Source organism: Molothrus aeneus, chromosome 7 (genome assembly GCF_037042795.1).
Source record: "Molothrus aeneus isolate 106 chromosome 7, BPBGC_Maene_1.0, whole genome shotgun sequence".
NCBI classification, from domain to species: Eukaryota; Metazoa; Chordata; class Aves; order Passeriformes; family Icteridae; genus Molothrus; species Molothrus aeneus.
The window spans coordinates 15,910,741-15,937,921 of record NC_089652.1 but is presented as its reverse complement, the minus strand read 5'-3'; the positions used below and the strand labels follow the sequence as shown (position 1 = coordinate 15,937,921).

Genomic DNA, 27,181 nt, shown 5'->3' with positions numbered 1-27,181 from the left:
GGCAGTCTTAAATTTTAGGTTTAGGAAATAATTTATTTCTTTTTGAGTAAGTGGGGAATTTGAAAATGTAAATATTCAACAAATATTAACAAATTGTTTGGCTAATGGTATATGTAAGAACACACTGATGAGGTCACTGGACACTGAACACATCTCTTAAACAAAACTTTAGTCCTGTGATTCATCATTAAGGGAATTTGTCATGCACTTAGATCCCTTTGGAGATAAGAACAATGTTATTCCTAAAAGTAAACAGTGATGACCAGAATGAGCTTGTCCCATGGCAAGAGCACCAATGCAAAACAGCAAGAGGGAAAATACTGTTACAATACTGTCACAAACTTTTTTTCTTTTAAAAAAGACAACGCATGAGACAGTCCTCAGACACATTAAAATAAAGTTATGGAAGTATCCAATAAGAAAGACTGCAGTTCAGAAAAAAAAAATTAGTTTACTAAAAAAGTTAGTTTATTAAAAAAAATTCTTTTAGTAAGGAACTGAGTATTTTACATTCCAGTTCCATCATTACGTAAACCACGGTGGGTACTGTGATAACCTGCCTCTCACAATTTGACCGCTACCAAAGAGGACTTTGTGGCACTTTCTGTGTTGCCTCGGAGCTTACTTAGGGAAAATGAGCTCCTAAGTATGATCATAGACTTGCTGAATGGCTGTGGAAGTCATATGGAGGTGATGACCCCAGCTGCATGAATGTGGTCACACTGCATATTTATTTCCCCCTTTCACTGCAAATTTAGAAAGAAAGAAAAAAAATTTTAACAATTGATTACTTTTGGAAAGTACAGATTAACCTTGAGAGAGTTAAAGCACTTTTATCTGTCCCTGTCCTGGATCATTATTACAGCCACAGTGGGGATGTCAGGTTTACTAGTACCTCTTTCATCATCTGCTGCAGATGCTCCATCAGATCCAGATTTTGCTTGTAATCTTGCACAACCATGCTAAAATCATTCAGCTGTTTTTGTAAGTCACTGATTGAGCCCAAGAGAACTTGAACTTTAGCCTTAGGTTCATTTGCAAAAGGATCAATTACTCTCTTCTCTAAATTATCCATCTTCTTTTTAAGAATCTGTTTAAAAGACAGATAGCAATATTAAATACCAACAAAATGTTTCTATTTTTAGAAATTTAATACAAAAAAGCAGGAGAAAACCATACAAACATACTTCTTGTCCTATGTTTTAAAAAATACAAGCTGCTCTTTCAAAAATCAAAGGAACCTGGAGAGCCTTTGCAAAACTGATTAAAATTGATATAAATTATATTTATTAAAGGTATAATTGAGCTAGCTTTTTTCAGCTTAAAAATAAACAAATATCTGCAGTAATAAAACATGGTCATGCATGACTTGCAACTAAAAAGACCATTGAAGGAAAAGTTTCTGGGGAATGCAAAAAATGGGTGAGGCTATCAGGGTTCTAAGGTGCAAAGGATCATGATCAACTCCAGGCAATGAATATAGCCAAAGGCTCTGAGAAAAAAGTTCATCTTTTACATGATGAATTCAGAAAGACAAGAGAGTAGCTTGATGCAAGACATGATTATTTTGGGTTCCTTTAAGGAGAAGAAAGGCTAGGTCACACAATAGATGCAAGAAGAATAAAAGATTAAACAGAAAAATAATGGTGATTAAAGGAGTGAAGTCAAGAACTAACATCATTTCACAGAAGTAAATGGCAGAATAACAGGAATAGAATAGTGAAAAATGTCTCAGTCAATGACAGACAGGGAGGATATAATGAGAAAAGTAAGAGGGAAGTGCACAATAAATTTTGTGATGCCCTAATTTCCTGTGATGTGCTCGGCACAGGCCAAGTAACTGAACTGGTGAAGCGTTTACTAAGCCTGGATTTTCTGTTACCTGTAGCTTCTCTGCATATGTATCAACTTGCTGAATCTGTACTTTAAGTACTTTCATATTTCGAGCTTTTTCAGTTTTCTTCATATAGTTAAACTTCAAATTGTTGAATTTCTTTTTGAGATCCTTAAATGACTCTCTGAGCTGCAACAGTGTAAACATATTTGTTAGTTAAAAAAAAAGAAGTAAGCGCACATCAATTTAAGTTTTTTCAAGAGCTGTTTAATGGACAATTTAAGCACTGAAAATTTAATGCAGAAGTTAGTAATACTATGCCATCTCAAAGCATCCTTAAGTCGTCAGAATTTCTTTACAGTAATGGAAACTCATAATCTTGCTAAATCAATGTTTTTGCATTCTGAATGAAAAGTGTTTCCAGAATAACTGAGGCAAAAAAAGCATTGGAACAAGGGATGAAATTATTGCTCAGACAATCTATGTAAAAATCCTTTCCAGGAGCCTCCACTGCTTTTAATTAGAGGTAGATGCCCTTCACATACTTTAGTCCATTTAGTAGAAATGGTAGCCAAGTAAGTGTCCCATTTCTCATTCCTTTTTCAAAAGTCCTGCTTCTGAAAAAAAGTTATACATGAGCTTAATTTTATACACTGTGCAAGTCCAAACATCTTAGTACAATTACTCACAGCATACAAAGAGGAGTACATCTCTTTGCAGGATCAAGATGCAGGTTGTATGACCACCTGACTTGCAAACAACTGTGCTCTGAGTATGGCAGCAGGGAGATCCTGGCTGGCAGATACAGAAAGCCTCACCTAGCTACTGCTAGATGTACTGGGTGAGGATACTTCTGCCAGTCAGCACTGACTTGTGCAACAAGCCCAACATTAGGGAAAATTATTCTTACAATAATATAAATTAAAATTAACTAGTAGGTCCAAATATGAACTATCCATACCTTTTCAAAACTTTTCAGATGAACTCATACCAGCTACCTGCTATTAAATCTAGCTATATTAAATTTGTTCTAAACCTCTTTTTTTAATTAGATGGAATATAGCTACACTTTCTTTAACCTACAGAAAAAATCAAAGTGCCGGAATGATAGGAACTGCACTGATGAAGCTCTAGAAAGCTGCAATTTCATTTACACACATATGGCTCAGACACATTGCCAATTTACCAGAAAGAGTTTAATACATGTCAAAAAGAAGAACCATCTATGATGAACAGAATTTTAAACCCAGTGTTTGTTTACCATGGAAACTAACTATAATATAGGGTTGTTATATTCTTTATCTTTTGTTTTCGAGTGACAATTATGTTTCCTTTAATATTGTCTTACAAGTAGGCCTTTAATAAACCATGTTATTTTTTTCATTAAAAACTTTATATAAAAAAGTATATCAAAACTGTTTAGATAAACATTTAAAGGCCTATGAAATTTTTAGCATAGTTTTCCTAATATTTTTTCTGCGCAAGCTATGCAACTTCCAATTTTATTTACAACTTTAAAAACTCCTTTCAGCTATTCCTGTTACATTTAAATTTCTTTAAGCAAGAGATACAAGAATCAGACAACTATAAAACCTGCTTAAAATCAGTGATATTTTAATTACCTTGCAATTCCCTGATAAAATTTTCAAATTCCATGTAATTAATTCATAAATTTTGAAATAAAAGAATATTAAAATGACCAAAATATTGATTTTAAGAATTTCAGGTCCTATAGGTAGATAATATTTTGCTTTCAGGATAATGTATAATAACAATAAATAAATTATGTAAAAGTACATTTATTTAAAGCCACTGATATGAAGAAATGCAGAAATTCTATTGCTTTATCATCTGTTACTCAAATGAGTAACAGACTCACAAATGAAATTAGTGTTAACAAGTTCAGGTCATATCCACAATTGGATATCTAAATATGTATTTGAGGCTTTTTTAATATGAAAAAATCCTACAGACTTCACCCTGCACCCCCTCCTCCTTCATGCCAAAGAATCCAGGGAGTAGTGAAGGCTTATTTTGCAGCCACTGTTATTGGAACAGCTAACAATCAATCATTATTATTATTATTATATACTAATGTTAATCCATCAAGGGATAAATGTTTCATTTTCATTTCATCTAGTGGGATGTTGCCACATTATTTCAGCAGTGAATAAACAGATGGTGCTCACTCAGTGTAATGGAAAGAAAGGGAATTCTATCACTGGCCCTGTGATCTCCAATTAGTTTAAGCTCTTTATCCCGCCTAAGTATGGAGAATAATAAAGTCTATCTAAAAGCCCTCTGTTAATATAATCACTTCTGCAGAACAATATCTTTTTATTCAGAAAACAAGAGTCTTATTTGCTGCTTCAAGTTTGTGGGAAAGAAAAGATGAACAAGAGTTTATTTTAGTTTGTTTCACTGGCTTGTGCACATACAGAATAGCAGTGATAATATAAGGCCAGAGGCTCTCCTCATAGCAGTATGTGAAATTAGATCTCCTTGTTTCAGATATGATGGCTTGTGTGTCAAAGGTCTGCAGCTGTTGTCACTCTTCTCTTTTAGCCTCAGTGGAAAAACCAGATTCAGCTCTGACTTGTGCATCCGACTGCATTTTCACTGCTCCTATCATCATCAGCAATTGTACCACGAGCACTGTGGGGCTTCCAATTTTTCGAAATCTAAATCTGTCTCAGTTTTGCAAGATTAAATGAGAAATACTGAAGGGACTACGCATCCAAATATGCTTTAGTGACTTCAGCCCACTGCTTTAATGGAACTTTGTACCTTTTCTATTGTGTCATAGTCTTTAGTCAAGCAGCTGTTCCTAACTATAGTTGCCCTGTCATGGGTGGAGAATGGTAGTGGAGGAGAGGGGTTTAAGTACCACTTGTTTCAATTTATCACAGGACCACAAAATAAATAGAAAAATCAAGTTATAAAATGCTTTAAACATTTTTTGTTAACAGCGCCATTCCAGTAAATGCTTTGATTGCTGTCTGAGCCACTCTAGAAGAAATTTCAATGTTAATCCCTCATCTTTCCCTTTCTATTCATGTACAAACTTTTCGTAGCATCAATAATCAAAACACCCCAAGAAGCAGGTTGCTGAAAACAGATTTTCAGTCACAAAGATTAAAAAACAGTAAAAAAAAAGGGGGAAAAAAAAATCTGTTCAAGTCATTAATGACTACTTGATTCCTGGGGCAACAATCAGAATAAATTACAAAATGAGAAATGAGGCTACATATCAGTTCCTACTGACCTGTGAATAAAGATAGCTCATTACCATTTATGGTTAAAACCCATATTTCCACTCATATCTTTCCATAAGCATGCAAATAATGATATGGTGAAAAAGAAATGAGATGACTGGGAAGAGCTGTGAAACTGCATCAGGGTCTGTTGCTCTTTGGTTCACAAGTTTTACGTGGACATGCATAAATGTTATTTTTAAAGTGATCACCTAAAGAGGAGGCTTTTTCATTGCAAAAGCTACCATGGGTGATGAACAGTGTCACTCAGAATCCCCTGAACAGACCCAGTGCAGCATTCCTATATCCAGTATATCAGTGTACCCAAGGCTGAGCTCACAAATGACTGCAGTGCAACACAGTGGAGGTGCAGCTCTTCAGAGGCTGCTGCCCAAACTTCCTCGTGAAAAAGAAGCCCCAGCTGGCGAATACAGATCCCAAAGATGAGCTTTCCTCATCCTTCCCAAAGATGTTGATGATATATACACTTATTTTTGCCTTTTCAAATTATCTTAGAGAAGGCACAGAAAAGGCATACATTTTACTTTTGTCTCCTCCAAGGCTATTTAAAACTCATGCTATATATTCTTATATATTCTATAAATTTCAGTATTTGTTTCCTTGTTTCTTATAGAAGCACCAATACCTTACAAACACAGGGAACTTGCTATGTCCTCTAAGGATCTCTTCAAACACCACTTAGTCCTAAGCCCTAATTCACAGGCTGTATTTACACACTTAAATTAATCACATCAAACATAAATTAGTGTAAGTATTTACAGCAGAATCCCAAATATTTTCAGTCAGCTTTAAAGTTTGCTCTGTAAACTGGTAAATTACTACTAAATTATCTGGTTAGCTGTTTACTATGTGACAGCCATGAACAGCTGCTGCTTGATGCTGGCACATGAAATATTTATTTGCTTAGACACAGTAAATAGTAAATAAATTGTTAGTTTAGACAAGTCTAGCAATATTCATATTAGCATACTAGCAATATTCAATTTCTGATGAAAAAATTGACAGAATTTAAAATAACAAAGATAATACTCATAAATAATAGTCCTGAAGTAGTCTTGTGTCTGATTTCGTGTCCCTAAACAGAATTAGTTAGAAATACTTAATGGGAAAAAAATAAAAAACAACAAAAGAAGAAAATGGCAGTATATTAATGCATATACAGGAACATTAGCCAAATATTTGTTTAGGAAATACCTTCATCTTCTATGCTAACCTATAATACAAAGGGAACATAAAGAAAAAGGTATCCACATTCCAAATTAGTATATTTCAGTTAGTTCATGCACAAGATTTAATTAGATTTGGGGATGACAGATTTTAACTTAACCAATAAGAATATATAACCTTCAGTGTCCTGTATTTTTATTACATATGCTTCATGCTACGGGGAACATTAATGTGAAAATTCTTCCAGCTCACAATCCACCTTCTGTACTTCACAGATGCAAGGAAGTACAAGAGGAGTACAATCTACAGAACATCAAGTATAGAGCCCATCAGCCTCTTATTTTACTGTAACAGTCTGGGAAAGTTAGTTCTTTGAAATATTTTTTCCTAAATTAATTTTTTTAGAGACATCTAATGAATGTAGCTGTCTAATTTGTAAATTCATTTGTGTTTGGCCTACCAAGATATTATGTTGATAGTCATATTACCTGAGTAATCATTCCTAACCTAAGTTCCATAATGCTAATTCTAATCTCTTGGGCCAATGAACATTTCCTTTCCTCCTAGCAGTTTTTCAAGTGTATCTTTTGTTTCTGAAAAAATGTTAGTACTAGATTATTCTGAACTTTTCATTGAAACACTGGAAGTTCTTTCCAATGTCCTGACAACCGCAATATGTACAAATTCCACTTTTGTTTGAAATTTTAGCTTCGCAAGAAAAAGTTATAAAGACTTGTGTTTCAGATGAAGCTGACTGAGCTGAAAGCTAAAGAAAATGTAGCTGCTCTATTTCCAGTCCTCTTGGTGCAGTGAAAGCATTTTACTGCCAGCCCAACAGCTTGACAGAATCCTGAGCAGCAGAGCCATGAACCACAGATTACTGTTGCTGCTGTGTAGATCCAAAGTTGCTGCTAAAATGAAAGTCAGTTTTTCTGTATGCATATGAAACTTTTAGGGGAATGGTAAACAGTAATGTATATTATAGAACACAATAGCTCTTTTAGCAGTCACTCAATGAGTTGGGATTCATCTCATTTACCTCATTTATATCCTCTTGAGTGGTGCAGTGTTGAAAATACTGTGACAGTTCTTCCTCATACTTTTCAGCTCTGGAGCTCCAGTTTATGCTATCACACTCAAATCTAGCAAGTTCTTGCTTCAGGTTCTTTACAGAAACATTCAAGCAATTCTAACGAGGAAAGAGAGAAACAAATTTATCAGTCTCAGGAAATGTATTAATTTAACCAATCTAAAATGAAAATCATTGAGGCAGAACACGCACAGCCAGCCACAATGGGCTAGAGTAAACTATTGGACCTCCACTGCAAGGAGAGCAAGGACATAGCAGTTTCAGTCACTCATAGTCTGGGGAGTAGTTTTGGGTCAAAGTCACAACCTAAACTTTGTGTCTTCTCTGAGCAAAGAGGGAATGACCCCCTCCAGTCCTTTGCCACCTGGAGAATAGCTCCTTTCTGCCATCCATCAGTTTATGTTGTCTGAAGAGCAGACTGCCAATATAAATGATCTAGCCAAATCATAGGAAAAGCCTTGCTTTCTTAGTAAGTGAATGAATACAGGGCAATGAAAATTCTTCCCTGAATAAATAATTCCTTTCTAAAATGATATCCAACCTCTCGTGCAAATCAGTCTTGAATCCATTGATAAGGTAACACTGTTACTACATTTTCTCTTTTGCTCTTATATTATCCTTTCTTTACAGGAGAATAAATCTACAAAGCAACCTTTTCAAAATAGCAGGATTGTAATACAGAGATTCAAGAAATTGCCATCAGGGCCTTGAACTTCACAAAACATACTAAAGTAAATTATGGCTTGTGTTTTTTTTCCAAATAATGATATTTTAAGATTAACTTCCCTAAGGCTCTCTCTGCATTTTTCTCAGAGTAGTAATACATATTTGCACATCTAAAGTTTAGCCAGATGAGTCCAATAATCTTTCATATTTATCCTTGATTTCATAAATCATTCTGCTTATACTCACAGGCTGCTGCACTGCAGACAAGATATCCACTCCCTGGGTAATAAGTAGAGTATATAGCTGTCTAATATGTGCATGTTTCTCCTGAGAATTCACAAGGTAGGCTTTAGCCTGGTGCACATTTTCAGGGTCCCCATATATTTCAGGAATATCCAGTTCTCCTAATTTTGATAGACATTCCAGCTGAAATATACAAAAACCAAAAATCAATGTCTGTTTAAAATAACTTAAATTTTTTCCTTACCCTTGAGTTTAAGCAATTAAAATTGGTTTCAGATCTGAGTTTTCAATTCAACCACTTCATGCAGTTTTAGATCCAAGATTTAATTCTGATCACCAGGCTGATTTATCTTATTTCTCTGGTGAAAAGGAAAGAAAAGTAACAGGAACCAAAAGCAAAGAGAGTTTAACTACAATGGGAAGAATGTATGTTTTAAAATGTTATACTCACTTCTTTTTTAATGTGATGGAATTTGACTGTTTTGCTGAAAATCTCATCATATTCTATCATTGCATCCTTTACTGCTTGGTGGAAATGAATAAGCTCACTTATTCTCTCAGAATTCTCTTTCACAGGAAATCCTTTCTGGCTTGGTAATTCCAATAATTTGATCAGGTACTCAAGCTCAGCATTCAGTTGCTAACAAAAATCAGAGAAGTTACTCAATTTGCATAAACACTGCAATTTTTCCTTTACATTTAATTAAATAACCACCTAACAATGGTCAATTGCCTTGGGGAGAAGTCAATGCCCTGCACTTTAAAACACTACATTCTGTACTTTTTGGTACTCACAAATCTCAGCTATCACCCAGCTTTGCATGAAAACAAGTAAACATAATTAAAGGGCAGTGGCAGAGTGAATTGCTCAAACCCAGAGAAAGTATTCACAGGAGGTAGAAAGGCCACTATGATGTACCTCAGCCTCTGACTGGCTCTAAATTCAAAAGCTTGGAGCTGATGCTCTTCTTGTACTTCCACCACCCCAGTGCTTGTGTGTCCCTTGAATACACAACTAACACAGCACAAGACATTATCTGAACACTGAAGGAAAAATCTCTTTGTCCCTACATTATAAACACACACAAACACTTCCTCCTGGAAAACTGTTGTAAAACATGAAACGCTTCAAACCCAGACAGAGTGTCTGGCATCAATGAGGATATGGATCTTCATGGGACCAAAAAGAGATTTTGATGTACTCTTCACTCCACTAGCTTGGTTTCTCACCTCATAGTGTGGTTTCATTTGGTTCAGCTTCTTCTGTAGTTCCAAAACAATTAAAAGGTCACTTCCAAGGTCAACTGGTACTGCAAGCTGGAGGGCCTCTTGAAGAATCTCTAATCCACGGGTAGTCTAGAAGAGAATCAAGAAGTTGAGCACTTCTAACTGCAATAAATTAAAAAAAAAAAACCCAAAATTTAAAGTCAAAGCTATATTTGTAACAAAACCTTCCTCAAACCAGGCACCCAAATGCTGTCAGTAAAGCCCCTCTGTTGCAAACCTTCTGAGTGACAAGGGTGATAAGGTATCTTAAAGACAGCATGAAAAAGTGACTCAGACGCCAGGACTGCAGGACCACAGACACAGGATTTCTGAGATAAGAGATGTGCTGGTGTACTGCTGAGTTGCACTAGAGATACAGCAGCTACAAGCCTAGCTGGTGTTTCTGGTTCTGCTACTAGCCCAGCTAGTGTTTCTTTTAAGGAACACTGCACATCCTGTGCCAAGAAGGTTTCAATCCTCTTTCTGCATGAACCTTGTTGGACTTCAGTTTAGTAACAGTAAGGACACAGTTTGGTGTAGCAGCTCTTCTCTTTCAAAAAATGGTGCTTTTAAAAAGAATAAAAAATCACTGCTGGTAAAGCATTGATTAAACTCCATTAAAACTTAGAATTGGGAATGGAGACTTAGATTTCTATGGATTTGAGGTAGGGAAAAAAAAATCAAAAACATTTCATGGTTCCTGCTGATTGACTGACATAACAGAGAACAGACTGTGAACAACAATCATATCTTACTGATCATCACTCTTTATAAATAATACCTATAATAGTTGATGGGAGAGCCACAGACAAGCTAATAACAGTCTAGAAATATTTGCCACAGTTGCTTTCTTGCTAGCTATTTTACTTACGATTTTTAGTTGTTCTTTAAATATCTGGCACTGTTGCTTGATGGGTTTTATTTGAGTAATTTTAAAATTCCAGATTGCCCAAAGATCAGTCAGCTCTTTCCTTTCTTTATTCAGGTTAATAATGATATCTTCTGTTACTTTTATTGATTTTTCTACTTCTAATATTAACCTCTCATTTACCTGGCAAATAAACAGACACATTTTTTCCACACATATTTTTATAACATACAATTGAAACCTCATAATTTTAAACAAAGCTTAATAAAACCTCAACTATCCTAGTGTAACTTTAAAAAAATGTATACTCTTAAATACACTTTTCCCTTAATATTGTCTAGAATTAGGCACAGATTTACAGAATTTTAAAGTGAGGACATATATAAAGCTGGAGTTTAAAGCATAGAACAGGTCAGTAATGACTGAATTATTGCCATCTGATGTCTGTTTCACACTCAGACAGAATAAAAGAATTTCTGACTAAACAGAACTACCCAAAATGACCTTTATGGAGAATAAATAGCAACTAGAAAACAAAGTAGGTGAAGAAAAGACCACCTCTTTGTGTTGATAAGAAAAGAGCACCTCTTTGTATTCAGCAACACTGAAGCACAGGAGGGTTAAAGTGTTTAGTATTTGAATATTTGATATTTTTACCTCTTTTTAGTAGAACCTCTATGAGAAATATCAGAAAACTGGGTAATGCCATTTTCCCATTAATTTTTTTTTTCTAAGAGAAGTTGTTTCCATAAATTACTAGTATGGTCCATATCTTCCAGATATTTAAAAGCTACAATCTGGGAATGTCATAGGAACAGGGTAGTAGAAAATATGGTAACAACACATATCCAGGTGTTTAGGGAGGTAATGTCTGAAGATGTGTGAAGGTTTTAAGTGACTTTGCCATTACTCTGACTGTCTTACTTTTGCTTGGCAGCATCCAGCAGGGACACACCCTGCAGCCACACTAACAGCTTTCTGAGCACCTTCCTCCCTCAGCTGGTTTTTCCAATTCACCTTGTATCATGCTGTAGTTTACCAACATCACCTCCCCCTTCCCTGCTTAATGTCTAACTGCTCCCTAGTGTGTCCTATAAAAGCAGAAAGAACAGCTGGGTATTCAGGCTGACCTCATTAATTTGGATTACTTGAGGAGGTGCAGCTTAGGGAATGATTGCACAGCTCAAACAAGCACCTCACACAGTGTTGTTGGAAAATTAAACAGGGATGCCTAGGTAGTGTAGCTGTTGGACAGAATGTAAAGACACTGGGAAAGATTGTCTGCAAGGAAGTAGCTCCTACATCCATTTCTTTAGAAGAATCCATACACTCAGTCAGTAAAGATTCCCTGCCTCTTAGTGGACATAAAATAAACTTAATATTGTGCTTGAGTATATGTTGCTTTCCAACATGAAACAAACAGATAGGAGCATGTATTACATGACTGGGTCATTAAGGGCTCTGTCATTGCTAACCACAAAACTTTTTATTTTACCATAAGCACTCAAATACTTTCTTCTTCTGAAAGTATATATCAGCATTCACCCCTTTAAAACTAGGTATACAATCCATCAGACATAGAACTAGGATTGGACCTCATCACAGGCAAGTATAAAATATTCAAAATGGTTTATCAGATCATACTCACCACATTTACTAAATTAAGAAAACAGCAACCCATATTTTCAGTGGAAAAAGTCTTCTTTATAGTATTTTGCCACTGAGTATTAGCTGACTCTATTTCAATTTTACTTTCAGTCTCTCTGTTTGTTGGTAGGGGTTTTGAATTATAGAATTCCTTCAGATTTTTAATATCATCATTCACCTATAGAAAGACATTAAATAAATATTAAAAAACCCCAAAGCTTGAGGCGCTATAGTCAGAAGTTATAGAGATATGATAAATTTGAATAGCCCCCTCTGAATCTTCTCTTAATTTTAAGATCAAAGAGTCCCTAAAATATTTACAAACACCAAATAATAAAATAGTTTTAAATAACTTGCCAACCAGTAGATGGCAAGAAGACAGGTGGCAGCAATTAGCTCAATTTCTATCACATATCCTTACATGTATTTTATTTACCAGTATATCAATGCACTGATTTGCACTGATCAGCTTAATATGAAGTAACTGAAGTTAGCAATAATCAGAAGTAGATGTAACACAATATTTTTTGTAGTTTATCATGCAATAAATAAATCCTATGGCTAATTTTATCTGACAGGTTCCATTGCATCCTCAATTTCTTTCTAAATATTAAAGAACTAAGCTACCATATTGTAGAATCTTAAAATGGAATTCAAATCAAAATAAAAATTAACTATCCTGGACACCATTATCACAGCTACCAATATTATTTTGGTATTGAATTGATTATTATTTGAGCGAGAGCTGGTTTTTATTTCATTTTTAAATACAATCATATGAATTAGCATGTCAGTGGAAGTAGTGTAAGACAGCAATAAAGATCCCTAAGAACATATCATAGGACATTTTTAAAAGTTATACAAAGCAAATCAGTAAATTTGATATTCAGAATACCTATATAGAAGCATTTTTATCGCGTATGTAATGAGAGCGCACATATGCAGAGGAGAAAAATCTAAATCTATTACAGTCCTTCCTACAGCGGATGAAAATTTTTCAATTGTAAGATTCTTAGTCTAGACAGAGAATAAATAAGTAATCCATACCTCTACAGCTGACTGTAAAAAGGCCACATAAGTTTCTAGAATTTCTAGCTTTGAACTAATGTTTTTTTCAATTTTTTTCAGCTCTTTATTCAGAAAGTCAGCTCTGCTAGAAAAAGCCGCCACCTGTTCAGGTTCCAACTCTTCCATATTTTTGATGATTCCCTCAGCTGCTTTCAGTTCACATGAAGTTTCCTTTGAAGGTAAAAGCACAGAAAAAAATGTATAATGACTGGAAAGGACTTGTGAATATTGATATCACATTGTTAATTTTCATTAGGATTGCTTTTTTATGTATAATTTAATTACTTGTTTGAAGAAGAGTTCACAATGGAAACTAAGTCATAGAAATATCCATTTCTTTCCTAAAAATGATAGGTGTAGTTATTGAAATAGCTATTTTGAAAGCTAGCATATCACAGTCCCCAGAAGGAATAGTTAGAAGAGGTGTATAGTCATAAGAGTGTATTCATATATATATCTGTCAGGGCGAAGTAGACACTGCAGCAAACAAAAGTAACACCCTGACATGCAAAAATTTGGCAGAAAAGACACTTAAAACTATTATAAAGTCTTGAGGAAGAAAATATGTTTTTGCTTATCTGCTGAGATTTTAATATTTTTACAATGTGCTCTGCAGGATTCTAAAACAGAATTGTTATAAAGTGAATTTTATTTCCACAGGTACCGTACAGATCCATCCCTTGGACCCCAGAAGCTGTTGCCTGCAGCAAAAGAGAGCTCTGCAGGAGTAAAGGAATTTTAAGTACTGAAAATACATAGGATACTCCTAAAATACACACTGACATGCTGTTCAGCTTAGGTTGAAATATGCACCTATGCCAAGGCTATGGAAGGAATTCAAGTGGTTTTAACCCCCTTCCAGATAGTGCAGGACTGCTATGGGAGTGGGAAAGGCCCTGGATGTGACTTAAAAATAGCCTCAAGTGTGACAGAGCTGAGTGCTGCAAGGCTCTCATCAAATGGCTGCACTCCCAACATGACCATTGGAGCTCTTTACAGCCCCCTTCACAGCTTCTCCAAATGAACTAGAGAACTACTTTTTTCTTTTTGCCGGTTTATCCCTTATACTTGGCACAATAAACCACAAGAAGGTTTTTCTCTGACTGGCTGTCTAGACAATTATTAAACCTGGTGCCTCATGTAGGAGTAGCAATCCACATTTGAAGCGTCTTTCTATTGAGAGTTGGTACGAGGATCCTGCAAATCACACAGTGAGATAGAGACAGTGGAGAAAACCAGTGATTTAATGACTGTAATGTTATCATTTTGCTCATTAACTACAGTTTTAAAACAAAACATAGAACTATTTTCTTTACAAGAAACTCAGCCTCTCACCTTATTTAGAATTACATACAGGAAGCCTTTGTTTCTAAAAGCACTTAACATTATGGAAAGTTTTTTTACCTTTGTTTGTTTAGCCAGTTCAAGGTGCTTGTTCAAAACTCTTTCTGACTCACACAAATACGAGCCAATCTCCATTCCAACTGCGAGCATCGGGGTGAGCTTTTTAATTGATTGTGATACCTTTATTTGAAAGTATTATTCACATGGTTAATTGATATAATTAGACATCAAAAACCAGTATAAAATATCACTTTATATAGAAAAAAATGAGGTAACACTTTCCTGTTGGTGTGTAGATTATGTTTCTAGGCATAATGTCGTGGTTTAAACCCAAATGACAACTGTGCCACACAGCTGCTCACACACACTTCTCAACCCCAAATGGCGGGATGGAGAGAAGAAATTAAGAAAAGGTAAAACATGTACTTTATTATCATGTATACTCAGAGAAATACGGGAATTACAGCATAAAAGAAGACAACTCTACTATTTCTTCAACAGGCATAATCAAAACCCCTTCTTGTTTGCTCTCATTTTACTGACAGTGCTTTCTTTACCCTAAGTAGCTGAGACTTGTGATTTCAATATGGCACAACTGCATTATAATCTTGCTATTATAGCCCTGGCAGAAATACTTTGATTCTGTTCCAAGGTTTTCCAGAAAGTACATTTAAAGCTTTTCTGACAGGGCAAGAGACCTATTTTTGTGCAGATACATGTACAGAATTCCCTTCCACTGTCACTAAGATATTATGTATGCACTCTAATAACAAAACAGATTATGAAGAGCACAGGCAGATGACACCAGACACAACACGCAAGGTTATTATTAGACATGTGAATTTACATTTAACATTTTTCTTAAGAACTGGCTGCTAATTGAGGTTCCAACTTTATTATATGAGGCTGAGGGGCAATTGAATTTGGCACCAGGTTCCTTGGGATACTTTGCTTTGGAGAGTGGGGATTAAAAGTGTACTGCTTGGTAGCAATATAGCAATAAGCACTCTTCACTGCAATGGCACAATATTCTCTAATGCAAGGCTGGGAACAAAGTGATTAGAACAAATGGCACATTGAAACCTTATGTTCAAATTAAGGTTTATATTTTAAGTAAAAGTTGCCTTTATAATTTAACTTTTAGGTTAAGATTCACAACATGATAGTGATATCATTTCTACACACATAAATGGCCTGGAAGAGGGCCAGTTTGTAGCAAATTAAATTCACATTTGATTGATAATGGTTCATTATAAACATCATGCAAATACAAAATATCAGATTGCAGACTTAATTATTCAGTCATTAAATTCGATTTAGTTTTCTCATCTACGGTCTTGGTTTCCTTCATATGAACCTTGCTAAAAGACTATACTTTTTGTATTTGAATTTACACATGGAAACTTATTTAGGAGCTATTTGTCTATTCCATCTCTGACAAGTCATTTAAAAGGTCTGTAGTACTATATGACATTCAGCCATTTAAAGAAGGCTGTCATGTCCTTGATGCATCAATACCTTAATTAACAAAAGGAATTCTTATAGTGAGTAGAATCTAGTCTCCTTCAGATTTACTGAAAATTTGCTGTGGTTCAGTCACCATGCTTATTAAACCTCAATTTTTGCCACACTTTTATTTTTATCGTCAGCCACATAAAACAGAAGACAGAAGCAATATAAGAAACCTACTTATGGGTCACAGGACTGATTGCTTCTTTTCCAAAAGAACAAATTTTAATAGTTCATTATCCAAGCAAATCCATGCTTAATTGAACATCACTGGTAAAATGTTCTTGTGGAAATGGCTCATTTTTTTTCAGAACAGCTTTTTGTTCCTTTGTGTTGATAACAGCATTCAGCATTCCAACTACAACTGTGCTCTCTCTAAAACTCTTATTATTTGATTCAACTTCAATATTCACTATAGCTAAATTATGGAAATACAATGCACTGTTCGTGAATGCACTAAGAAGACGTGCTACAGTGATGATAATAGCCATCACAAAGATGATCAGAATGCTAGAGCACCTCTCCTATGGTGACAGCCTGAGAGACTGCAGTTGCTCAGCCTGGAGAGCAGGAGACTTTGGGAAGACTTCATAGGAGACCCTTGCAGTACCTAAAGGGGCCTATAAGAAAGCTCAAGGGTGACTTGGAGTGACAGACAAGGGATAATGGCTTAAAACTGAAACAAGGTAGGTCTGGATTGGATACATGGAAGAAATTCTTCACTATGAGGGTGCTAAGATACTGGCACAGATTGCCCAGAGAAGCTGTGGCTGCCCTGTCCCTAGGAGCATCCAAGGCCAGGCTGGATGGGACTTTGGGCCACATGGTCTAGAGGAAGGTGTCCTTGCCCATGGCAGATCAGTTGGAATGAGATGTTCTTTAAGGTCTCTTTCAACCCAAACCATTCTATGAATCTATGATGTACCTTACTCAGATGATCTTCAAGTGAGGCAATCCATTGTTGTTTCTTCAAAGTAAATTCTTCATAATCTGGACATTGACTGTTTAATTGATCAACTTTTTTTTGAACATACTCCATCATTTTCTGAATTCCTGCCACCCAAGAGCTAAAATAGAAAAGTAGAACTGTCATTTATTTCTTTTTTTGCTCCACATAGAGGATGATTATGATTTTAAAAAACCCCAATACTCATTCTGTTTATTTGTATAATGAGTAACTTATGAATTTTATACTGTTGCCCTTAAAAGAAAAATCACCAAGAAAAATATTAAAAGTAATCAAAATAAAATTGATAATTAGTAAAACCCAGTAATGAAATTTCCGAACAAATAATTTGTCACCAGTGCCTAAGGTAGGTTCACAAGACAGATACATTAATTCTCACAAGACACATAGTCTGATTCACTGAGAAATAGCTCATTTCCCTTTTCACTCTAGCTATACTATCTAAAAACTAAAATGACAAATGGAAGAGCTTATAAGAGAAAATATATGGCATGCCAGTTCTACTCTAAAAGGAATGTTTTCTTTGGACTTTAAAATATTGCAATGTTTTTTAGAGTAGCTGAGAAAAGAATGTCGTATACATTCTAAGTCAATCTCTCCTTAAGGGTGTTGTTTTAATGGGAGAAAAACCCCCACCAACTTACAAATCAATGGCTTGCATTATAACTTAAACCGTAATATCAGGGAAACAATTCAGAACCTGAATACTTGAGGCATTCTTCTTTATATTGCAAAGAAGTTTACCTCATACAATTAAGAACTGAAGTTTTTATATTAACCCCCTCTCCCCACCCTTCCAGTTGTTTCTTACTCAAATTTATATCCGTCATAAGAATTTTTGTAAAACTGATATGTTCAAAATAAGTTTTTTCATTATTTTAGCTTCATCAGAAAGTTATGTTAATACCTGTGAGATTCTGCTTTGTTAACTAAAGTTCGTCCCTTCTGCATGGTAGTTGCTGTACAACCTTTAATCGCTTCCTGCAATTCCTTATACTTCAGTGTCAATATAGGTAAATGTAAGCCTTCTGAAATGGAGATTTTATGGTAATTCTCAATACTTTCAAGACCATCAAGTACCTGAAGAGAAAAAGAAAAGCATATGTTATCAATATTTGTGTTGTTGGAACTATCCTTGGAAATGATCTGTTTTTAAAACTTCTATAAATGATCTCAAAAAAATAAACCTGACAAAAATTACAAGACCATTTGGTCTTTGGACACCCTAAATTATAAACTTTTATGAATAGTCTTCTAACTGAAAGATTTTTGGAAAAAAGGTTGGATTGTTAATAATATTGATTATAATTAGCTCCTGTGGAGACCACTGCAAGAGTAGGCATTGTTTCTGCTGTCCCCATAAAACAATCTTAAAGCCCTATTCTTGGCAAAAAATATTTCCCAAATACCTTATTTTGAAAACAAGCACTCAATATACTTAAAGGAAATAAAAATGAGAATACATTTTTGAATAGATTTGCCATTTCAGATAGAAGTTTGAGGCAAAAATTCATATGAAAAGGGTAATTGGATTTGTAATCTTACACTTCAAATTGCTTAGCCTACTGTTTGCACAATCCCACATCCACCAGTCTTCAAGAGCACACTAATAGTTTTGTTGCCAGGTTATTATTACACACTTGGCTTCTTACCCACCTTGCCAGCAGCATGAAAAAACTCATTGGCCTCTTGCAGAAGGGCTTTCCTTTCTTCCATATGGAAGCACACTTCTTCTTGCAACAGACAGATTTTCTGATTTGAAAGTTTTAGATGTTCTTTTTCTGTATAGTCCTCTGAAAGCAAGATCCTAAATGCTTCACTTTCCAATTGTTCCACAGTGTAATTCCATTCCTAGTGGGAAAAATTCCACTTTAGTCAATTACACATAGAAAAATAATATCCTGTGTAGTAATAATATAAGCATTGGAAAATTAGTATTATTATAGGCATGAAAGATATCATTATTTAATGCAGCATTTCTGCTACGAGGGGCTTCCCAGCAAATCATGGTTTTAGTGATAAGAGTTTCAGCAGTGGCATTCTACATTCTCTGACACAGTTTCACAGGCAGGAGCAGCAGTTACTAAGGTGTTTGCTGGGAAAATGGTCAGGGTAACAAAGACAAGAAACCCCCTGATAAGACCACACTCTCATGGCAAACAGCCCTTCAGCCCACCTCTTTAATAAAGAAGAAATTGAAATATTGCCTAGATAATAGCAGCTTGCAGTGAGAGAGTTTCTGCTAAGAGATGTCTGGTCATCACTTCAATCAAATGAAGTGTCACTTCAATCAAAAGAGATGTCTGGTCATCACTTCAATCAAACCCCTTACAGCAGGTTGTGCCATCATCCTTGGCATTCTCCATTGTACAGTTTCCCTGATTTCCCACACAAAATCTTAAGTCCACTCAAAAAATATTCTCTTATATGATCATGAACCTTTCTAGTGGCAGTGAGAATTATAAAAATGATAAGAAAAATAAAAATAAAAATTCATAAGAAAATGAATCAACTTACAGTGAAATTATTCCATGTAAGAGTATTTCATTGTAACAAAAGTAATAAATTTGTTTGGTACAAGATGCCCAACAGCAGCTTTTAGGTGTTCTAAAAGCAGATATTAAACACTGCCTTGTTTATATTGAGGCAAGGCTCTTCTCTAAGTTTTCACACCAGCTCAAAAACCCAATTTATTATAGTAATTTATATTTTAAAACATTCCACAAATATTACAACCTTGCACATTCTCTGAGGGTATTAAATTTGGTTAGAGTCATTTGCTATCCTGTTTAAACATTCCTCAAACTTGGTTAAATTTTCTATAAAACAGCTAGTGACAACTTCATTTTCAGCTTTTTATTTATAAGGAAATGTTTCTACACACAAAAAGCTTAGGCTTTCCATCAACAGGACATAAAAAATCAGTGGAAAAATCTTAGTTAGCTTCTTCTGTTCTTCAGACCTCAACATGCTAAATTCATAACAATCTGCCAGTCAGCACTAACATATTTCTTACTCATTTTCCTTGAAAGGAACACAAAGCCTACTCTTACATTGACTTTTCAATTTACCAGGAGATGCTTGTGAATTGCTCTGACACATTAAAGACATGTTGAATGTGCCTCCTTAGCTCGTCACTATTCTTTTCCTCATACTAGTAAGTCTTAAAAACTTGCTTTCACTATTCCATCTGGCAAGGAAAATTAGTCCTTTAAGGTTCTTTGATTAAACAGGTATTTTTCAAGAGTGTTAAAACTGATGAATTAAAAATATTGTAGCTTTAATTAAAAGTCTTGAAGATTTTCTGCCTTCTAATATATTCAGCACAAGTCTGGGGGAAAAAATGCGGAAATATCTAAAAATTTATCTTGTTATTAAGCAATTATGTGAGATAAATTGACTTTTCTTGTCCTTACAATAAAACTTTTGGACTTTGAATCAAAACCTGAGAAGCTGTATAAAAGTTTTTTCACTGTAATGTTCTAGGCTTAAGCTTAGAAAACTTTGAAGCACATTTATTTGATTTCAGATCATGATCCACATATTAGATAAAGCAGCATTTAAAACATAAGTCATTTAAACATAAAAGCATGCATTTTTTTCAGAATGTGTGATAAATTACCTCATTCTCTCATATGCAAAAATGTCCACAACTGAACTTTTTCTGAGCTCCAAATCTGCCTGTCATTGGTTCATTGCATACATCAGCACATTGATAATTTAATCCTTGTGAATATTCAAAAGGCTTTCACCTTCAGGAACTACATTGCAGTATAACTATCAATATAATCATATTATATTATTATAATCAAATTACAAAAGAAGTAGTGGGCACTAATAAAACCACAAGGGGTTGTGGGCTGCTCTGACCATTACCATATGACGTGTCTTTTGAACAATTCACATTGTTCAGTGAACGGCTGTAGCAGTGTATTTAACAGTGAGCTGATAAAATCAACAAGCAGAAAGAGCAAAAATAATTCAAAGTCTGTCACCCCCCAGAAAATTGCTGAGATATGTTAAAAATTATTTGGCCACAAAGTGGTGCTAGCAGCTCTTCTTTACCATGTCAAGCACCTCCAAACTGCATAGAAATGTAACAGCAAGCAGGTAGCCAGTGCCAGCAAACCCTTATTGGAACATGAGCTCCTAAATGTGTCTCTTCTCTCAAATCTTGGGGTGGGGGGAGCTGGGAAAGTCCCTGCAGGAATGGGAGCAGGAGGATTCTTTTAAAGTCTGTGAGGGTTGAGGGCTTTTTTCCCCCATTATGGTTTCTTGGGCTTGTTTTTGGTCTTGATAATTTTACGAACTAGTGATAATGTTTTTATGGGTTTTACCACATAGCAAGGTGAAATTCACCATAAGACACAAGCTTGAGAAAATAATAATAATATTGCATCATTCTCCTTTCTCTTCTCAGCCCAGTCCCATAAATTAGATGCTAGGCCTGTAAATCCCTCTTAGGCTGGCCTCTGAACAATTTAAGAAACCATTTATCTTGCTCAACCTAACACAACAATACATGTAAATAAACACTGTGTGTGAAACAGTTCAAACATTGGAAATTTCCACTTCTAAAAAATTTCCACTTTTCTAACATTTAACTTGCTCTGCATATCTACTACACAAAACATTTTGCCCTGAGCTACAGCACACATATGAAACGTTACTTGAAAAGATTTATTTACACTGCTTTGGAACAGGTACCTCCTTTATTCTGTTTTTAACATCTGCAGTTCAGTGCTGCAAAAACCAATAGCTATAACTCAGAGCTTTCTCAAAGCATGCAGTTTCAACCTGGCCACTCTTCTGCACGTTATAAGCAAAACCAACATGCTCAGTAATATTCCCTTCAAGAATTTAATTTCCCTCTGCCAGAACATGCTGGTAGTAAGAAATGCAGAAAGCTTGAAGATAAGATGCTCTAAATCATAATTCACAGGGATGTGTAACAAAAATATTTAATGCTAAACATTTTAAATTTGCCTCATTAAAAAAGGCAATTAATAAAAAATTATATGAATGATCGGGTACATAATGTCCGGGAGAAGAAGTTTTAGGTGAAACGGTAATAATTGTTATGATTATAAGTTATTTCCTAGATAATTCACCATGAAAAATATTATTATACAAAATGAAAATGCATGTTTCCCTTTCTGCACTTGCACCCTAATTTCTAATTCAGACAGCAAATTACAAGAATAGCCTGTGAAAATGAAATGTGGGGAAGATTAATGATTATTTGGTTAAAATTCAGCTGTGCTTTAGAACACCTATTGTTGTGTCTCTCTCTCTGAAAACACTCCACAGTGTACTCATTTACTGGTTTATCTGTTTTTCTTGTGTCAAAGGTCTGTTCAGAAGTATTATCTTTACATGCACATCTTCCCTTAAAAAAAGAAAGTATTTTTTGGCATGCTGTTTGGAGAAGCATTAGAAATACAGAAATATTATTGTATTGTGTTTACATGACAGCCTTGAGGCAGTCACCTGTTAATTATGCAAACAGGCAAACATGTGACATTTAACTACAAAGCTTACAAGGAAACAGGTCTGTGAACAATCAGAAGCCTCTTACTATCAACACAATAACCTTCTAAAATGCATTTAGTTCTATTGGAATAGTTTCTGGATGAAAAAGGCCTCCTTGGTCATCTGGGTTATCCAAATTCAATTGCATGAAAATGATATCCTGGGGAATGGTCCTAACCCAGCAACAGCACTTACCTGATTATGGCACAATTCAGTTACCTAAAAAAGGTTCTCAATATAGGCAATTTGTTTCATACTAAGATTTTTCTTACAGCAACATTTTTTAAAATCTCATCTTGTTTTTATGAGTGGCAGTAACAGATTTGTTCTCCGGAAAACTGAGAACTATGAAAGTAGCATTTTAAATTACTTTTAATCACAAGAAATAAATGGACAAATACCTCTTCCAATCATGTACTCAGTTCACTGACAATTAATTATGGTAGAAATGGCTGGGGTTTTGTCTTTTATAAACATTAAAATTTGTTAAAATTCTAATAAGATTCCTTTTCTTTGTTTTTCACCACAGGATTTTACATGTAAATTACCAGTGTGGAACTTGATCATTAATTGAAAAACCTACTAAACAATATCAAGGATTATTCTTCTTATAACTTATGGGTAGCTTTTAAAATTCTAAATGAAAAAAAAATCTGATGAACGTGGAGGCCTTGCATTAAAAGAAGTAAAATTACTAAAATAATTTAGACATATAGAGATATAAATCTCATGTACATTAGAAAATGTCTACTCATATACATGAATGTTCAATGCCCAAGTTCATGTTTGCTACACATTTTTAAAGTTGCTTCACAAAGCAATTATGGTATTTCTTACTTTCACTTTGACTTCCATTTCTTCAAGCTCCTGAAGTAACTCTTCATTTTCCAATAGTGATGAGCCCAAGTTTTGCTTCTGAAAGTAATCTCTGATGTTTTTCTTGTACCAAGATGTTACCTAATTAAATAAAAAAAAGAACTCAGAGAGAAGTTTGAGAAGTTATTGTCCATTTTTAAAAATATGCACAAGGCAGTTTAATTAAAAAAAAAGCTCACATTTTCATTCCTTTCCTTGTTCATTCCTAATGTTAATGCTTCTATTTAAATCCTTACATTTGTGTCATAACAAATGCAGAAGGAAAGGACTAATACCAAAGTAAGCACACAGTGGATATATATGACAAAACAGACAAAAATGTATTCATCACGTATGACCAGATTGTAAATTAACACAGTAAAAGAAGAATCAGGGTATAGCCATGTATAGAATAAATGCGTGGGGTTTGATACCATAAAGATATTGTACATTCTCCCTTGACATAGAGTAAATTAAATACTTGCATATAGTAAATATAAATACTACAAATTTGAGTACTTCTGACCAAATAGAACCTCTCCGTCCCTGGCTTGAAAAACCCAGTAAAGATAATGGGATACTATTGCGTAGAATAATCTTATGTAGATTTACAGATTTTTTTACATCTTACAAACTTCTTTAGCAAGTATGTGCAGCAAACATAGGCAGTATACAATTAAATCTTCTAAATTCTGTAGAATTACATGCATTTATATCTGCTTGATTCATAATAGGTACCTCTCACTTTCTTTGTAAACAACACATGGCAAGTATTCCTGAGTGAAGCCCCACATTTTAAAATAGTATCCATAATTAGTTATTGGTATCAGGAAGACTTCCTCCAATATTTCCAGTCTGGAAAATCACCACTATACTTAGATCATAGTCAGCATACTAAGAATTTCTGTACTCTAGGTACTACAGATTTTAATAGCCCTCTAGAGATTTTTTGTTGTTATTGTTTTATCTGCTTATGTAGAATCATGCTATTTTTAATAAATTTAAGCAATTATCAAAAATGAAAAAAAATCTTTAAAATACTTCGGAAGTATTTTCAGTTACGCATAAAAAATGTTCACATTATGAGTCCAAGAGACCTAGGGAAGTAAGGAAATTATTTTAATACTAAGCCTTCATTTCTGGAGTATATCCTCCAGATGTGTACTTACTGACTGAAACATGTTTCCTGGAAGCACATTTTCACAGAATATTTACAATGGATTCATCAAAAAAAAAAAAGGAGTGGACAATAAAAACTGTGTTAAAAGGGAAATAAAAATTTATTTACAAATTAGGGCTGGGGGGGTTTTATCATGTATCTGTTTAGCAAAACAAACCAGTAATTCTGTAATGTTAGGCAGAAGAAGAAGTAATTTTTTAACCCTGTTATAGCGAAGTGTTCACCCCTTTACCACTTGGCAATATTCCTTTCCATTACTGCGAGTTTAATCAGTTGGCTTCCACTACAGCTAATAACTCTGAGTGATTTCATTGTGCTAACTTAGCTCTGAAGGAATGGGTGAGAATTCTTAACTTGCTTTATAAGGAAGAAACCCACAGAATTTCACTTTCAGTGTTTTTGCTGAAGGTATGGGAAAGGAGACAAGGTGAACACAGCTGTTTGAAAAAGACAGTGGTTTTTTTCTTGATTGGTTGAAATCTAAAATCACTCCTGTTTTTCAAGAATCAGATTTTATCTTTCATTTACAATAATTATTGACTAGATTAATTATTTCTTTTCCAAAGATAAGTAATTATGCATAAAATAGGCCAATCTGCCTTTGATTTTCATTAATGAAAGAGATATCAGAAAATATGCTGATGACACTTTCATAAAAGAATCTATGTAAAATAAATATGCTTTCACACATTGAAAATTCTGAAAAAGAAATATGTTACAATCATGACTATCAGATCATCACATTCCAGTTAGAGATCAAAGGGAGATATTGCATTTTCAGTCCTTCATAACCTGGTAGTAAGGGATAAATAACACATAAATTGTGCATCCTTCTAGACTACACAGTTGTGTCTAGCAAAACAGAAGCAACACGAAGAACAAAAATCCACTCTTAGATTCAATTGATCAGAGCAGGTCTCCAGTACTCTGCTTTATCTGTATCCCCTGAATTCCCACTGACATCAGTCAAACATTCAAAAGTTAGGATTTCCTCAAACAGAAGTAGCCCAGAAATATAGGCCTAATAAATATATTTAAGCTCCTTTTCTGTTTGTACTGTAAAACAGTTGCTAGGTTGTTTTTCTATACTGAGATTTCCCTTGATATTGTTCGTGTTACCTGGGTCTCCTGTTGGTGCCACAAACAAATTTGCAGAACCTGCTCCAGCCCTTGGCGCTGATGTCTGAGGAATTTGTCCAGCTGCCGCCTCCTGTCCTGTAGCATCTCAAGGAGATTGTCAATCTTCAAGCAGCTGCTGTGGGCTCCTTGAATCAGCTCTGGATTTGCATTTGGCCCCTCACATTTGAATTCTTCTATGAATTGAGTAAGGTCATGGCTTTTGTTTAAAAGAGCAAATGACTTCTCCAGAAGTTCTGTAAGAACAGAATTTCATCAGGAGAAAACCCAGGGTGCTTTGTGATTCTAGTACCATATTTCAAATATTACTCAAGTATCTTTCAATGTATCTATTTGAATACACAAGCACAATGTATTTTCATGCATTGCAAGAACATGAATGCTTACTTTAGAAGATATATATATGCTAAGATATTTCAATTTGGACAGCTCTTATGTAAACCTACAAAGGTACAATGGTGTATACACAAACACATATACGCACACACATATGATGGTGTACTGAGAGTCATCAAAACAAAACCCAGAAGTGTCATTGTTTTCTCAAAACTGAGGTTTTTTTTATGGTTTCCAAACCTGTGGGTAAACTGAAGTGGAATTTTCTTCCTGCTTCCCATGTCGGTCAGTACCCTCTGCAGTTTTTCACTAGTGATTCAACTAGTGAGGCAAAGCACCCTAAATCCCCTCTTTTCACAAACAACACTCAAGGAAGAAGCAGAGTGGGAGGCCTCTAGTTCTTTGTTCCCTAAGGGCTAACAAGAGAGATTAGTTTCCATGAGCTCACTGCAACAAGTCTGTCCATTTTACTTCTTGCCTTCCAGAAAAGTGGTGTTAATCAGAAATGTTTAATTTTGGTCCATCCAAAATTGAACACACATAGAAATGTGTAAACAAATATATTTCTAAGTTTTCATTTTTTTTATTCCATTCTGGAGTGCAGTTGTGATTTTTTGTTTTTGTTTTTTTAATTCCTGAGTGATAAGGATTTATGATAAACTACTTATCAGATATTGGTAGAGTCAATACTTGGTCAGGGTTATATTTTCACCCTCCTTTCTTCGGAGAGAATAGAGAGTATTCTTCTTGCAGAAATAACTGTTTTTTATCAAATAGCCCAATATCAGCTTTCAAAATTTTCATTTTATTTTAGGGTAGAATAAGAAGTCAATAAATTGCAGCCACTTTCCTCCATCTAAGGGAAGGCTTATTGCCATCAAAGCAGACTTTGTCTGACAAATAATTTCATCTGATCCTTACAGTTATAGTCTGTCTTTTCAGCAGTAAATTGCTGCCAGATACTTCAAGTTTAAATTGATATGCTGTGAGCACTTTCCTCCCATGAAGATCTATTTGGAAGACCCAAAACCCATATTAATGTTATCCGAGTTTGATTCTCTATTCAGCCTCCCAGGAAGAATACCTGTGGTTAAAGGTAGCTAAAACTGTTTTAGATAGTGCTCCACTAGTGAAAGCTAAAGTATGACTGATATTCTGCCAGGTTTAATTTAAAAATTTGATTAAAATTACAAAGAC

At 34.8% G+C, this 27,181-nt stretch overlaps 1 protein-coding gene across 3 annotated transcripts in view; it reads right to left on the bottom strand.

The window, feature by feature from the left end:
* The window catches only part of CCDC141 (coiled-coil domain containing 141), a 56,661-nt gene that overhangs the window by 18,652 nt on the left and 10,828 nt on the right, over nt 1-27,181 (bottom strand). For all 3 annotated transcript variants that reach the window (XM_066553847.1, XM_066553849.1, XM_066553848.1), the window contains exons 5-19: nt 25,631-25,884; nt 23,314-23,433; nt 18,601-18,795; nt 17,852-18,024; nt 16,903-17,044; nt 14,529-14,648; nt 13,104-13,295; nt 12,058-12,234; nt 10,413-10,592; nt 9,506-9,631; nt 8,727-8,915; nt 8,279-8,458; nt 7,316-7,465; nt 1,883-2,023; nt 896-1,090 (exon numbers count right to left, since the gene is read on the bottom strand). In XM_066553847.1, coding sequence (XP_066409944.1) covers nt 896-1,090; nt 1,883-2,023; nt 7,316-7,465; nt 8,279-8,458; nt 8,727-8,915; nt 9,506-9,631; nt 10,413-10,592; nt 12,058-12,234; nt 13,104-13,295; nt 14,529-14,648; nt 16,903-17,044; nt 17,852-18,024; nt 18,601-18,795; nt 23,314-23,433; nt 25,631-25,884 — 2,534 coding nt within the window. The remainder of the gene's footprint in view (nt 1-895; nt 1,091-1,882; nt 2,024-7,315; nt 7,466-8,278; nt 8,459-8,726; nt 8,916-9,505; nt 9,632-10,412; nt 10,593-12,057; nt 12,235-13,103; nt 13,296-14,528; nt 14,649-16,902; nt 17,045-17,851; nt 18,025-18,600; nt 18,796-23,313; nt 23,434-25,630; nt 25,885-27,181) is intronic.